This window comes from Furipterus horrens, unplaced genomic scaffold, assembly GCF_987537825.1.
Source record: "Furipterus horrens unplaced genomic scaffold, mFurHor1.1.pri manual_scaffold_5, whole genome shotgun sequence".
Taxonomy (NCBI): Eukaryota; Metazoa; Chordata; class Mammalia; order Chiroptera; family Furipteridae; genus Furipterus; species Furipterus horrens.
This window is the reverse complement of record NW_028327175.1, coordinates 38,338,258-38,354,938: the sequence shown is the minus strand read 5'-3', so window position 1 is coordinate 38,354,938 and position 16,681 is coordinate 38,338,258. Positions and strand designations below refer to the sequence as shown.

At 34.1% G+C, this 16,681-nt stretch overlaps 1 protein-coding gene across 1 annotated transcript in view; it reads right to left on the bottom strand.

The window, feature by feature from the left end:
• Positions 1-16,681, bottom strand: part of IPO11 (importin 11) — a 199,437-nt gene that overhangs the window by 126,410 nt on the left and 56,346 nt on the right. The window contains exons 13-19 of the mRNA XM_090276309.1: positions 14,292-14,335; positions 12,923-13,013; positions 10,698-10,745; positions 9,553-9,658; positions 6,291-6,417; positions 1,205-1,238; positions 958-998 (exon numbers count right to left, since the gene is read on the bottom strand). Of these exons, the coding sequence (XP_090132435.1) occupies positions 958-998; positions 1,205-1,238; positions 6,291-6,417; positions 9,553-9,658; positions 10,698-10,745; positions 12,923-13,013; positions 14,292-14,335 (491 nt within the window). The remainder of the gene's footprint in view (positions 1-957; positions 999-1,204; positions 1,239-6,290; positions 6,418-9,552; positions 9,659-10,697; positions 10,746-12,922; positions 13,014-14,291; positions 14,336-16,681) is intronic.

The window sequence follows — 16,681 nt, the reverse complement described above, 5'->3', positions numbered from 1 at the left end:
AGAAATTTCTTTTTCATTTCTTTTTCTGAAATTTCAGTATTGGTATATAGGACTGCAGTGGGTTTTTTGTACATTGATTTTGTATCCTGCAACTTTACTATATTTGTTTATTGTTTCTAAAAACTTTAGGGTTTTCTATATATAGAATCATGTCATCTGCAAAAAGTGACATTCCCAATTTGGATGCCTTTTATTTCTGTCTCTTGTCTAATTGTTCCAGCTAAGACTTCCAGAACTATGTTGAATAAGAGTGGTGAGAGTGGACATCCTTGTCTTAATTCCTGATTTTAGAGGGAAAGCTTTCAGTTTTTCCCCAATGAGTATATTTAGCTGAGGATCTGTCACATATGGCCTTTATTATGTTGAAGTACTTTCCTTCTGTACCCATTCTGTTGAGTGTTTTAATCATAATGGATGTTGTACCTTATCACATGCTTGTCTTCTTGCCCATTCATCTTACAACAAACACTATTGCCCTAATTTTACTGACATATTTAACAAGTGCTTACTGAACTTCAATTATGTTAAAACACCATGCTGGGTGCTGGAAGTTGAGTGAAGAATAAAAGGATGAGCAAGACTTAGTATTTGGCTTTTCAAATAATTTGCAATCTAGTGTAGGATAAATATATATACACAAACAGCGGGGGGGGGGGGTAAACTGAGGAGTAAAAGTAACAGACACACATGAAATGACTAGATGTTTTATAACTGTGACTAAAGAAAAAGTTTAGCAGTCAACTCCAAAACAGATGAAGAGACATCTAAACAAAAACAAAATAAAATCAAACTGTTTCAAACAAAAGTTACCAATAACAGTAATTACTTCCAAAATAATCAAATACACTTTTAAATTCAGCTTTAATAAATAACACACATATGTAATTTCAGTTATAGAATAGCACAATATTCAAAACACATAAGCAGAAATTGTTATAAAACCTAGAAGTAACTTACCGGGAGAAACTGATCCGTTCTAAACTCAAAATCATCAACAGGTAAGGAGCAGTTAAGGAATACTGAGAATATATAAGATTTATCAGGAAATATATATACATACATATACATATGTATGTATATACACCAACTAAACCAATCAAAAATTACATTTTAAACTACCACATAAACTGATTTAACAAAATAATTAATTTCAAAGTGTTAAAATTCTTTGCAATGAAGTATTTTAAAATTCTTTTAAGGATATTTAACTTCAGAGTTGTAGCTGTTTCAATACGGACCTAAAAGAAAGTATATCATAAATTTTTAATCTTTCTAGAACAACTAAACATCATTAATATCAAATGACAAAAAGTTTATTCCAAATAACTTTCTTCACTCCTTTTGTTAATATTAAAGCCACAGAACATATTAGTATCTAGAAATAAAAAGACTCTCTCCTTATTTAGCAAGGGCTAAAAATAAAAAGGAGAGTACATAGCTTACAAGAAAAAAGTAGAACAATTAAATATGACAGATTAAAAATAATAACAAAAATTACCTCTGCCTGAGCTATCAAAAACAGAAAGTACTTATCACACAAAATGAATTTTGCAGTGATTCATAAATAATGGGGGGGTACAACTTGAATTTATAGAATGAAGAGCTGAAGAATATGACAGAAAATTGGTAGAAGAGTCTTAACAAAATTCCTAGAACACTAGTTGTTCAATTAATACATCATAAATAAATGCAAGAAAACAAAACAAAATCCTCTCTTAACAAGACTGTAGGGATGGGCTGGGTGGGGGGAGCGATGGGGAAAAACTGGGACAACTGTTAATTGAAAAACCAAAAAATAAAAATTAAAAATAAAAGACTGTCAACATGACTTTTCAGAGAATAAATTCAGAACTTCTGAAGAAAAGTGAATCCCTAAGTATCCAGAACTGGATCCAGACCATGAACTCAGCCTGTGAGTCTATGCCATACCTCCAGTTAAACCACAGAAAACTACTGATAAGATTTTTAAAAAAGAAGAGAGAAGAAAAGAAAAAAGAAAAAGCTAATTCCATATTGGGGCAAACAAGTGCCATCAAGATGTCAGAAACTTTGAAAGTACCCTAGAAAGCATGAGAGAACTGAACAAGAAGAAACTATAGATCAACACTACTTCCAAAGGTAAGAGTATTCAGACACTCCTATGCCCAGCATCAGTGAGAATGAGCCTTGAGATAAGTGTCAGGATGTTGGATTTGGGGTCTAGACCTGGACTTGCTTAATACCTGACCACTTCTACAGCCTAACCCTAGCAGTGAAGGCAATTACTCACACTAAAACAGTAAGCATGGTGCTGGGGCCAGAAAAGAAATGGCACTGTCTCAGGGACTTAAGACCACCAGGAAAATGTAAATAAGGTGAACATAAAAGAATAATCTTGGAAAAAAGTTATCTGCTAAAGAGAAACAGAATAACTTCAATAACCTTTTATTCCTATTTCCTAATTCTTTCAATAAACATTTTATAAGACTTGACTCCATGCTAGGCATAAGAAATACTGACATAAGTAATATTATTTACACACTGGTACTATTACTACTTGGTACTACTCATAGTACGTTTTGTACTCTTCAGCAATAATGTCAAGATCAGACTTCCGGCCAAGATGGAGGCTTAGACGGACACGCTAGGTCTCCCTCTACAACTAGAGAGGAATACAACTACTTCAAAACAAAGGATAACTAGAAATTCCAGAAAATAAAACTACACGGAAGTCCAACATATGAAGTTATAAACCAGCGGTGCCATTTGGGCAGGTAAGAGTTAAAGAGGGCAGTGCTGTTTGCGGTTGCACCTGGACAGCGGCGGGGCAGCGAGGAATCCGGGCTGCGGTCAAGCCCCTGGCGGTGCGCGACTCCAGCGCTGGGGAGAGCGCCGCCGCATCACCTTGAACAGTGAGGCCCAGGGGGGCGGGAGGACGGATCCCGGTCTCCTAGCTGAATAACTGTGTGAATCCATCTTGGACCCCCGCCCCCAAAGAAAGCACCACAGGGCTGCGAAATAGGTCGCGGACAGGCAGGCGCCGGTCGCTGATTTGTGACGCGTACACAGGCACTGCCCCCGACAGCCAGCCCAAGAAAACAAAACGCATCTGTCAAAATGAGGCAGACAACTATAGAAATCCCGGTGGCACAGCTCACCAGGCAGCAGATAGAGAACCTGACAGATGAACAGATAAGAAACCTGTCAGAGGCTCAGTTCTGGGCCATTGTTATCAGGTGGCTTACAGAATTCACAAAAGAGCAGGAAAAAGATAAGAAAGAAGCGAAAAACTTTCATAACGAAAGGAACAAAACCGCATACGAGATAGAAGGTGAGAAAAAAAAATCCAGAGTTCATTTCAACAAACTGGAATATGGAGAAGGAACAAGCAGTCAACCAATGCAGCGAGAGGAAATGGGAAGCAACAATGAGAGGATCAGAAACCTCTGGGACAGCTATAAAAGGCCCAACATAAGAATCATTGGTTTGCCAGAGAGTGAGGAAGATGAACTAGAACTTGAAAAATTGAGTGAAAATATAATAAAGGAGAACTTCCCAGACTTGGGGAAGGGAATAGACTTGCAGGTCCAGGAAGCAAGGAGAGTTCCCAAGAGACTGGACCCAGGGAGAACCACTCCAAGACACATTATAATCAAAATGTCAAAAATTAAAGATAAAGAGAGAATCTTAAAAGCAGCAAGAGAGAAGAAAAGAATTATGTACAAAGGGGTCCCAATTAGACTATCAGCTGACTTCTCAAGGGAAACCCTACAGGCAAGAAGAGACTGGCAAGAAATATTCAAAGTAATGAAAATCCAAAACCTACAACCACGAATACTCTATCCAGCGAAATTGTCATTCAGAATAGAAGGACAGAGAAAGTGTTTCCAGGACAAAATAAAACTGAAAGAGTTCATTAGATCCAAACCACTGTTATATGAGATGTTAAAGGGACTGGTTTAAAAAAACAGAAGCTAGGGAGATGAAACAAAGGCAAACTAAATAGGCAACGAGAGTGGAAAAGGAACTCTGGGTACGGGAAGCATATTGGGGGGAGGTCAACAGGGAGGGGGAATGGGGAAAGGGAGGGAGATGATATAGGAATTAGGGATCAAGGTAGGAGGGAATGGAATAGACGGAGAGAGGTTGGGAGGAACGGTATGCACAACTAATGGACATAATCTAAAAGGGGGGGACAACTGGAGGGAGGGGGGCCACCGGGTGGAGGGGAGCAGAGGGAAGGGAAATTGGCACAAATGTAATATTTTAATCAATAAAACACATTAAATCTGAAAAAAAAAAATAATGTCAAGATCACTCAGTTACACAATTTGATGTGTCTGAAATACACATGCAAATAAGTTTCCTAAAAGGATAAAAAGCAGCTTCAATTTGTCTTCTTTAAGAAAAAAAATTCTATAGCTCATTTTCATATAATATGGATTGCAGACATATGGTTACAAAACCAAAAATGAAAATAGGAAACTTTCTAAATTAAGGATTCCTTTCCTCCCGGTTTTAGAATGGCCTCATATTTTGATATCAAACATAAATTTTTTTCAAATATATTTCCTTTTGTGAAATTACAGACTAGCCCAGAGTTTAAAACCTGCAAGCAGTGTTCTGGAGACACAAGAATGTACAAATGGAAAAACAGAATCAAAACTTTAAGAGAAAGATGGACAGATCTGGAGATCCATAAAAGGCAGAAGAGTGAAAAGACAGGAGAATGTCAACACACTGTGTAAAATACCTCCCACAGTGCATTCAGGACTCCTGTCACATACATGCCACTGAAAGTCCCATTAGCTGCCTCACCACCTTGAAAATTTGCTCTTTCTATGCTGGTAGTCAACCTGCCCATGAAGATGGTCATTTCGCTGCTTGATGGACAATAACTGCAGCGTACACCACCTCCAAACTATGAATCTTCTGGCTTACTGCTTGTTTTATTGAAGGGTGCACAAATAACCCAAGTAATTTCCAAAACTGAAAAATATGATTGGCTATGAACCTTACAACTTAAACTAGCCATATATATATATATAATACTGGTTAAAGAATTGTTTGGGATCCTAAGAAAAGAAGGTTCCTCTCACCTAAAATTTAGTCAATCTGTTAACACTTTAGAAAACAACATTCTCAAACCTGAAACTTGCCATAAGCCCTGCTAACAAACATGTTCTAAGAGAGATGGAAGAGCCCATGTAGATATTTTTTAAAATGGGTTTTACAATAAAGCATTGTAGCACTGCTGTCTTTATAAAAAAATAATAAAAATAGAACCTTACTTTGCATCATGTTCAAAAATAAATTCTAGATGGAATTAAAGAACCAAGATTTTTTAAAATGGATATATTAAACAAGAAATAAAAAAGAACAAGACAGAAAAAGGAAATCAATAAATCTACATTAAAATTAAAACCTCTGCTCAGAGGTGTGGCTCAGCTGGTTGGGAGTAGACTCATAAACCAAAAGGTTGTGGATTCAATCCCCAGTCAGGGTGAATGCCTAGGTTGCAGGTTTGGTCCCCAGCTGGGGGCGTGCAAGAGGCAGCCGATTAATGTTTCTCTCCCTCCCTTCCCCTCTCTCTAAAAAAAAAAAAAAAAAATCAATAAGCAGGTCCTCAGTGGGAATTAATTATTTTTTTAAAACCTCTGCTCAACAAAAGGACAACAGAATCCAAGTGGAAAAACAAGAGATTCAACTGCATTAATGTTTTATTTCAAATATATATAAACATTTCAAATGAATGTAAAAAATTACTACGATGAAAATATGGAATACAGTGGTGAGCACACAGGTGGTTTGTTATGTTAGTTACTGAATTTTTCTCTTTCCTTGATATAATTTTTAACTTTTAAAAAATAAAAATTTTAAAGCCTGCCTTTTTAAAGCTTAGAAGTAAAAAAACTACAAAGTAGCAATTATCTTAAACCTAATCAAATTTCCCAACATTTATTAGTTTTCAAATATTGTAATATTATAAATGTTTGTTCATTATGCCTAGATCATTTAGTTTATAAAATATGGATATTTCACATTAATTAGTCAAATTATGAAACACTGAGGAAAAATTATATTTCCAATAACCCAAAAAAATTCACTAAATTTGCATTAAATTCCTCCATATCAAAGAATAGTGTTAAACTTTCATAAAACTATCAGAGATAGATATGTACTCTACCCAGTTGCCTCTGATATTATAAAATTTATGGAGTCCTATTCTAAAAAAATACATATAAACCATTTCTCAATTTGAAGTTTAACATAGGTTAAACTTACAAAAATAACTTTTTAAAACAACATACCACTAAGTCTTGGTCTTGAAGCAAGTTACAAATTGCCTCATATAACATGGGTCTTAAATCAGATTTGAATTTCACAGAAATCCACTGACCGATGAGCCAAATCACCCTGCGTCGCAATGGCTTATACCTAGAAAAGGAAAAATCGTGAAATTAAAATACAAAATATTTTATGAGGTCTATTTCATTTAGTATATATTTCATCATTTAATTAAAATATAGTATAAAGCAATCTACATTTTTTATATAAGAGTTTTAAAGGTGCTTCTAAATGTACCACAGTATAAATACTAACAATAAAGTTCTTATCTAAAATATTAAAATGTCTTATACAGATATACTATTAATCTGTATTACTATTATTTTGTATTTTTTAACTGATTTGAGAGAGAGAGAGAAAAAGAGAGGAACATCGATTTGTTGTCGATTTATTTATGCCCCCACTGACTGATTCTTGCATGTGGCATGACTGGAGATTGAACCCGTAACCTGAGCATATCAGAATGACACTCCAACAAAAAAAGCTACCAGGGCTGATTATTTTATATTAAAGAACTATAACCTAGATATGAACATAAAAAACAAGTCCATTTCTGTTCCTCAAGCAACCAAAACAGTATTCCAAAGAGGTATAATTAGCTAATGTCTCAAACCCTAAGGATAGTGAGGCCCCAAAAGTAATAATAAAGGAGCTCCCATATTCAGTTTTCCAATTCTGTTGATTTCATAAATATTATTTTTAGAACACTGAGAGATTTCTAGGTGTATAGGAAATATTCATATAAACTTAAATTGATTTCAGCTTAACTCTCTAGTTTTGTAAGAGGTGCCCAAATATAGTATGTGACTTAGGTTATCAAAAATAATTATTTAAATTTTAAGTATTTGCAGTGACATGTATATACGTTTCTTTCTATGGTTATCTTTGCTAAAGGAAATAACAATTCTTTAGACAATGAGCTATAATCAATTATGTCTAAGGATTTCATCCACCAAGTCTCTTCTTGATATTATATAAATTTTAGTGGTAAAGAGATAATTATTTCTGGGTATAAATGGAAAACACTAATGAATATTCCACATTTTTAGAAAATTACAATCTTATAAGATGATCGAGCACATAGAAAGAATTTGTCATCAAAGGTGCAAAATGTGTGTAAGTATCCCTGCCCTCAAAAAGTTTATCACACACCTGAAAGAATTAAAAGAATGCAAAGCTCTATATTAGGATTTCAGAAAAGGAAAAGAGAACAGTGGGCGGAGGGAGATGAGATTTGAACAGCCTTTAACATAAACAGTATTCTGGGCAGGAAAAAAAAAAACTGGAAAAAATTCCTTTTTAAGAGATATGGACTGTTGAAACAAAGTCACAGAAGTGGAAATAAACAAGACTTTTGTAGAGTTAATGAAGGAACCACAGAACCATTAATTTTGGACTGAGATCTTTGAGATGACCATATTCACGTTCTACTTCAGACAAAATGAAACTCAGGAAGGCCCAATTCCAAGATCACAGTTACTTCTGGGCAGAGTTAAGATTAGGGGTCAGTTTGGTAATCAAAGCGTGGGAACCAGCAGCATCGGTATCCTGGAAGCATGACAGAATCACACAAACTGACTCAGACCCCAAAGCATAAGCTATACCAGAACCTGAGTTAACAAGATCACCAGGTGTTCCATATACATTCATTAAAGTTTGAGAAATACTGATCCAGATCAGCTCTGTCCAAAAGACATATAATGCAAGCCAATGTGTAATTCAAAAATTTTCAGTATCACATTAGAATAAGTAAAAAGATGTTAAATTTTAATAGTATTTTTATTTATCTCAATATATTCAAAATATTGTCATTCTGATGTGTAATCAATACATATTTTATACTGCTATAGTGTTTAAATTTTAGTTAATTAAAATTAATTTCCTCAGTTTCACAAAGTACATTTCAAGTGCTGAATAGCCGCATATACCAGCTATTGTATTGGACAGTGCAGGTCTAAGCTAAATAACCTCTGTTTTAAGACAATCAAACTGCACATTCATCTCCCTAACTGAAGGCGTTCTCTGTATCAAAGGCTCCCTAGCTCGCTGTGGAGACAGAGTAACAATCCAACCTAATCACCATTGGCTCTACAGGAAACAGCAAACTCCAAGTGTTAAGAATATTTGTTGACTGAATTAATGATTGAATTACTGAATGAATGAATAGCTACTTCCTGATCAAAATTACTTTTAAAAAACCTCCCGATCGCCTGGCTGCTGTGGCTCAGTGGACTGAGCATCGGCCTGCGAGCCAAATGTCGCTGGTTCGATTCCCAGTCAGGGCACATGACTAGGTGGCACATCAGGTCCCCAGTTGGGGGGCGCAAGTGAGAGGCAACCACACAGTGACGTTTCTCTCCCTCTCTTTAAAAATAAAATAAACAAGCAAACAAACAAACAAATGAATAATTTTTTTTTTTAAAGAATCTCCAGATCTACAATCCTATGGGTGTAAATTTTATAAAATGGCCATATATTGATAGCCTTTTATTCATTCATTAATGCAGTCAAGGAGTGTTAACTGATCCATGACTATGTTCTAGGCATTATGAAAGGAACCACATCTACAGAAATAAATCAACAGAACTGAACATTTCAAAACAAAAAAAAAGGTCCCGAAATTTTTTTAAGTTGCTAATAAAATATTTATAAAAACTATAAGAAAGTCTCTTCCCTTCAATTTTACTCACTCAGTACCCTAAATTAAAATAATTAGGCAAATACTTCACTGTGTCCAAATGCTTTCTGCCACTGTATCGGTATATCCTATCGTGCCCTCCCCCAAAAGACTTGCAGCATGTTTTGTGTACCCCTCCCTGTCCTGGACATTACCTTGTTAGGCTACTTCTGATGCGAGGCCTACCCCCTGCTAAGTCTCCAAAAAGCTTTTTTGTACAGTTTCTCTCTACAGTTCAGAGGCCTCCATGTTCCCTAACCTTTGCATAAAATTTCATCTTTTCCTATATAGACTATCTTATCTAATATCAAATACTTCATAAATATAAAACAATTCACATTTGAAGTAAAACAACATAATAACAAACTGTTTTGCTTATTTTTCAGTTGCATAAGGTTCATAAGTCTTATTCCTTTCTACACTAGACACTATCGGCTAAGTCATAACATGACTTTTTAAAAAATTTTAAACAAATTTTCTGCCTTAGCTTTATTAGAAGTTCATTCTGGTAAAATAAGTGTATAATAAACACAAAGTTTTATACTTGCCTATTGTGAATGACTTGTAATTCTGGAAGAAGTTGGTTTTTAAACCACTGATCAAAATCAACACTGTCAAACAGCTCATAAGCTGCCAATCCAACAGCATTATACACTAAGGAGAAGACATGAGAAAAAAAAATTTTAATTTCAGATACTGGGCCAAATGCAAAGTATCCTTAGAAGAAATTGTCTTAGGGACTACTTGAAACATGTAATTTGTTAATAAAGGGAAATGTAAAATGTGTTAATCATAAAAATTATATTTAAAGACATTTTAGAAAGTTACGTGATTCTCTTTTTCCTAAATACACCTTAGTGCTTTCAAATAGACAATTACATTCATTTAAAAATATTCAAGTAAAAGTATAAAAATTGTAAGAGAGCATCTGCTTCCAAATGGGTGAAATGTTTTATAATCTGGTCCCTACTTAACCCTCTCTCTAACTTCACCGCTCACAAAGCCCTCAAAACAGAACTGTGCAAGTTCCTTCTCCCTTTTGCACACTCCTGCATCGGTCTGGAACCCTCTTCCTATACCACCCCCTCCCGTGCTAACTCCCACCTATTTTTGTGGTGTCATATTACTTTTTTTTTTTTTTACAATATTTGTATTTTCATCTCGTTGAGCTAATTTTGTCATGGAAGATGCACCACACTTGGACATAGCAGAATTGGATAAATAAATATCTGGCTCCTTATGTGACAAAACAAAACTAAAAATCAAAATTAAATATTTATAAAATATGGCAAATAAACTAAGCATAACATTCTCATTTAGATCAACAATGATTCTTTGGGGAATACGATTAAAGTTTATCATATTTGTCACCATAAAATTGATGTTTGTTACACTCATGGAGAACTTGTATCTTCCTTTCCTTTGGGCAAATTCCTCCTCTTGAGGAGTCTTTCCAAGGCACACCAAAACTACCTGTGGTTTTCCACAATACTACCTGATTTTCACCTACTTTGTCATTAATTAACTGGTACTATGTTATAATCAATTGCTTGCTTGGTTATCCTCCCCTAAAAGATAGTTCCTGTATTTTAAGTACTCTTATATCCTAACTCCTAGCATAATACCTGCCACAAAACAGCCATGCTATCTCCTGAAGATATAAAGGTTTCTAAATCACTTTGGTTTAACATACCAGCGTCTTTGATTAATAGTGCATTCATATCTTCCACATTAGTGGGCCCTGGAAAAATAATTATCAGTAAAAGTAAATAAAATTAGTTATTAATAAATATTTCATTTAAACTCAATTGTTAGTCCTCTGATTCAGTTAAGCAAAATATATTTTATGGCATTAAATATACATATAGTTGTAATGGGAAAGTTTAAGTTTTCTTATCACCATTAGAGAACACAGGTAAACATGCAAAGCCATGTTATAATAAAAAATAACATAGCATATTTGTAAAATGTTGTATCAAGCAACATTCTAGAAAAATACATGCCACAAATCATTGCATTATACCCTGATTATAAAGGAAAATTCTTTTTTTTTATTTAAAGAAAAATTCTTAAAAGAAAAAATAATGAATCCCACAGCAACAAAAAGAACAAGAATAGGCAATTCACACAATACACTGTAAACATAAAAAATAAACCAGGTTATGAAAGTACATTAAAAAGTGACAACAGAATGAAAATTGCAAAAGTGGATAATCTGTAATAAAAAGCTGGCAATCTCTGCACCACTATCCAGAAAGAATACCATGTAAAAAACACTGTTTACTTAAGCAACTTGCTCCAGAACTAGAAAGAGAACTAAACTCTGAAATCACTAAAAACCTTACTGGCACACAGCAACTTATCAGAGTGTAACTGAAATAGCTTATCCACATTCCTATGGTAGTTTTTTAAAAAATAGATGGATAGGAGAAAACAAATAATGTTCTAAACTCAACAAAAAGGTAACTGAAGCAGTACAGGTATTATCAAATTTAAAAACCTGAAATCTTACATTAAGAAACTAGTAAATAAGTATATATTAGAAATCAAATATATTTTCATTTTCATATGAAAATATAATTAACACTCAAATTATCTTGAAAAATTACCACAATAAAACTTGGCTGTTAGCTGATTTTTTTTCTCTTGGTTTATAATTTAAGCAGGAACACTCTTTAGTTTTTGGTGGGTAACAAAAGCCTAAAAAGTAAGCTATCCTCAAACTACTACATACAAGATCAGGAATCTCCTTCCCTACAGAGATTCTCTTGATGTTATTTCCTTACCTCACCATTACTCAATCCATGATCCCTTACAATGTGATTCCCAGCCCTATAAATAATCTATTATTGCAGAAGATTCTGCTGCCTTCTTTTCTCTTACAGCACTGGACACCTCTGACAATATGCTATTCTCCAGGATTCACTCCCATACTACTCTCTTCATACCTGTGGGATAATTTCTTACCTGGCTTTTTGGCAGGGCCTGCACATCCTCACATTCCTAAAGATAAAAGTCTCAGGTTCTGTCCTTGAACCTCTTTTCTTCCCCCAAGGCTTCTTATATACACACTCCAAAAGTAAAGTTCTATCGCCAATCACTACTAATAACTGCTTTCCCTGTTGTTAAGACTCTAAAGTTCGGGATCATTTTGATCACTTTCCCTTGGCCTACACAGTCAATTAGTTGCCAAAAGGCAATCAATCAACAAACAGCTACTGAGTGTGCCAGGCACTTGGAATAATGTGTGAACAAAACAAATGTGGTCATTGCCCCATCACTGGAATTTAGAGCACGGCAGAAAAATAAAAAAAATGATAAATCACTGTCAATAGTTAAATAAATAATTTCGTGTGTGTAACATAATGATCAAGTGGTAAAAATTTCACTACTACATTCTCCCTTAAACCCACACCTTCTTTCAATTCCCACTGCCAGCATTCTGAGGCTAATATTTATTATTTTAACCTTTTCTCACACTACTTGTCACAACTTACTTGACTGCCGGCTATTCTGCTTATGTTATTATGCTTACAATAGCAAAGTCTATCATATTAAAGGCCTATCTCAAGGCCTTCCTTTGTGAATTGTCCCGTCTTGTTCTGTATCCCAAAGGCCACCCCGTCAGAAAAAAAGCACATTCGGTCTTTCACAAGTTCCTATCTTTATATGATCTACATCAATACTTTAGCATTCATTAACTGGTACTATGTTATAACCAATTGTCTGCTTGCTCTGTTATCTCCCCCACCAAACAGTTCCTTTATTTTAGGTACCCTTATATCCTAACTCCCAACATAACACCTGCCACAAAATAAGATGCACAAAGTAAGCAATGCACACATTAAGCACCCATAAGCTATTTTAATTAAACAATAATTAACAGATAATTCAAAATATCAAAAAAATATACCTCACCTTGAAGTGTTTGCATCATTTCTAGAAGTACAGGAGTAAGAGTCTGGTTATATTCATGGAATATATCTATAAATAGTACTTCAGTGCAAGGCTGAAGGGAAAAAAATTTCTAATAAAAACAATGCTATATTACACTAATTCTACAATAAAGCAAAGAATATTCACTCTTAAGATCCTAAAACTCTGAAAATGTTTCCAATTCTTGTTTTCTTAAAAAAGTAGATTACTATTTTTTTGTAAACACAGTGGGGAAAAAAATCAAATTATAAAAATTTAATACAGAACATATAAAAAGTTTATTTCACTAATTCAATCATTGGGCATTATGCATTCAAAATGTAAAACTACACAAAGAAAATAATTTAAAATTTAATTAATAATTCTTTAAATTAAAAAAGCAATCTAGAGCCACATTCGTTTATAGATTCAGTACTACAAATGAATGTACAGGAATTATTATGTTAAAATTTATATATTTTCTTAATGATATAAGAAATAGCAATTCATAAGTTCAATTCACCACATGACTATTTCTGTTAATAGACACAAAAATTAACAGAAATCAGTATTAGCTACATAATAAGAATGTCTCAGTTTGGTTCTTAAGAAGTATTGAGTCATTTGATGTTTCATAAGATAAAGAAAATTAATTAAATGTTGAAGGTATTGCGCTTTATATTTGAAAAGAAGTCATATACATATGTATATATGTATACATATATGACAGAGAAAATAATGTCATCTCAGATCTTTGCTTTAAAATAATCCAACACTACCCATGAGTTTGTAACTGATAAACTAGATTTTGGATACAGAAGGTTCTTGATACTATTCTATTTTTTAATATAAATTTTTCCATAAGAGAAAGTTTTAAAAAATATAAAAGTAAGTAAATTTTTTAAAAAATTGCAGCTCTAATGATTTCTCTGATTTACAGTCTTTCTGGTTTTCTATGTAAGCTTATGAAACTAAAATCAAAAACATATTTTTAGAAAAATTATGGCAAATTATATAAACACAAGATTTCATAATAAGAATAGTTTAAGAGCACATTTGATAAATCTTCCTCAAATGTTGTCCACATAAATAAGTGCATATTTAAAAAGTATTCTATAACTAAAAGCAATGGGCTGGTCTCCAAGAATTATAGTAGATGGTAATAAAAATAACATTATCAACAGAAGCTTTATAATTAAAGTTCATCACTTTATTAAAGTGCTTTCTTTTAAAATACAGAATATTGTAATTATGAATAGTTTCCTATCTGTTTGACTTATGCTTGGAATCTTGAATAGCGTATCATTCTCTACTAACAGTTATAGAAGAATTAAGCTTTTTCCTATCACTTTTTCTTTCAATTATTACTTACCCTCAAACTGTATTTCCAAGAATCTCCTCCTGTTTCTTCCACAGCTGCAAATAAAAATATGACAAATAATGCTCCAAAAATGCAATAATGACGTTCCAAAAATTCTCAGTTTGGAAAACAAAGGATTTTAAAAGGTATCAGTATAATATTTCTGTGAATTGTTTGAAACATAACACTGAAAGCTTTTCCTTGGGGACACAGGTCTAACAGATTTCTTTACCATAAGCTACAGATCATATTTGTGTACATTACAGTCACCTATCAAGTGCTTTCATCCATAAGCATTCTCACTTTAATTAAAAATTTTGTAGCAGAAAGCTCAAAGTACTTGTCACGTCCAGAGTATCTGGTATCACCTGATACACTATCACTACCATCCTAAGAATCATTTCATTTTATACAATAATGTGTTTTTTTTGTTAGTTTTAAAAATTTATTATTTGAGAAAGAGAAAGGGAAAAGGGAGGGAGAGGGAGAGAAAGAAACATGGATTTGTTGTTCCATTTAATTACGCATTCACTGGTTGATTCTTGTATGTGCCCTGATGGGAGAATCAAACTTGCAACCTTGGCATATTGATATAATGTTAAAAATAATTAATCATATTTTCCATAAATTTCCTACATTTAAAGTAAAATACAATACTTCAGAGACTTTTAAAAATCTGAGGATTCAGTGTTTCATGTTACATTATGTATTCTACATAAAGAAAGCAATATGAAACATTAAGACTTAAGCTAAAAGTCAAAAACAAAAAAGAATGCACTGTACAGGGTAGTATTATATACGAGGTCTATCCAGAAATAGCCCAGCCATTTTCAATATAACGAGAATGTTTTGTGCAACATCAATGTAACCTGGCAGCCAAGGAGAGTGGACTGGAATGTGCATGTGTGAACAATGATGACTTCACTGTACCAGTGAGTCCGGGGCAGTAGATGCCGGTGAGTGAGCATGTGTACTGTGTGGACATCACATTCAAAATGACTGAGCAAGCAGAGCAACGAATCTACATCGAATTCTGCAGTAAGCCTGAATGTTCCTCCTCAGAAACTATTTGAATGAGTCAGAAGGCGGCAGCTATGGGCAACTGGTGATTGGCAGCTTCATCACAGCAACGCACCCACTCATGCATCACGTCTTGAGTAGAGTTTTTTGATGAAACATTAAATCACCCAGATGACTCAGCCCCTATACCGCCCAGATTTGGTGCTCTGTGACTTCTGGCTTTTCCCAAAACTAAAATCACCTTTGAAAGGGAAGAGATTTCAGACAATGAGATCCAGGAAAATACAACAGGGCAGCTAATGGCAATTAGGAGAACTGTGTGAGGTCCCAAGGTGCCTACTATAAAGAGGACTGAGGTGTTATTGTCCTATGTACAATGTTTCTTGTATCTTGTATCTTCTTCAATAAATGTCTCTATTTTTCATATTACATAGCTAGAAACCTTCTGGAGAGACCTCGTTATTTCACGAACTAAAATTGTTTTAAATGACAAGGGAAGAAGATAAGTCTTCGAAAATGTTTAAGGCATTCTTTGAATATTAGGAAACGTGTGTAACTACACAAAGACTGTCAGCTAAAAAGGCTAACTCTGCCTACGTCTGACCATAACTGAAGTAATGCACACACAGTAACTTCATTAGGTACACAATTCCTTGGTTTTCTGTTGCAAGGGCCCTGACAGACTATTTCTGTCTATTAAAGTTTAAACAGATAAAAGATTTGTTAAAAATATTTTAATCGCACTGGCTGGTGTGACTCAGTGGACTGAGTTCCCGCCTGTGAACTAAGGTTGGATTCCCGGTCAGGGCACATGCCTGGGTTGCAGGCCAGGTCTCTGGTTGGGGGCGCGCAAGAGGCAACCACACATTGATGTTTCTCTCCCTCTGTTTTTCTCTCCTTTACCTTCTCTCTAAGAAATAAATATTTTTTTAAAATATATTTTAATCATCAAAAAACTAATTTTAAGTTAAAATGTAAATAGGAATCCCATTCAGCAATTCAAATATATCCATCTCCAAATTCCTTTCTAAAGTAAAAATTTCTACAAATAAAAAATAATATGGAATGAATCACAAAGTAGAAACTGACCTGATAGTAAAGACAGGCAGCTAATTTTATAGTTTTATTTGAAACTAAATGATACGTCCATAATAATATCCAAAAATTAAAAAAGTCTTTCTGGAGAAAACTTTACGTATTTGAACAAGTCACTCATTTTCTGCTTCTCAATTTGTTCTAATGGCTAACAAAGAATGGATGATAAGCTAATTTTTAAAAACCGAATTCTCAGATCAAAAGCACTACATTATAAAACAATATTATACCAGCCCTGGCCAGTGTGCCTCAGTTGGCTGGAGCATCATCCCTTAACTGAAGGGTAG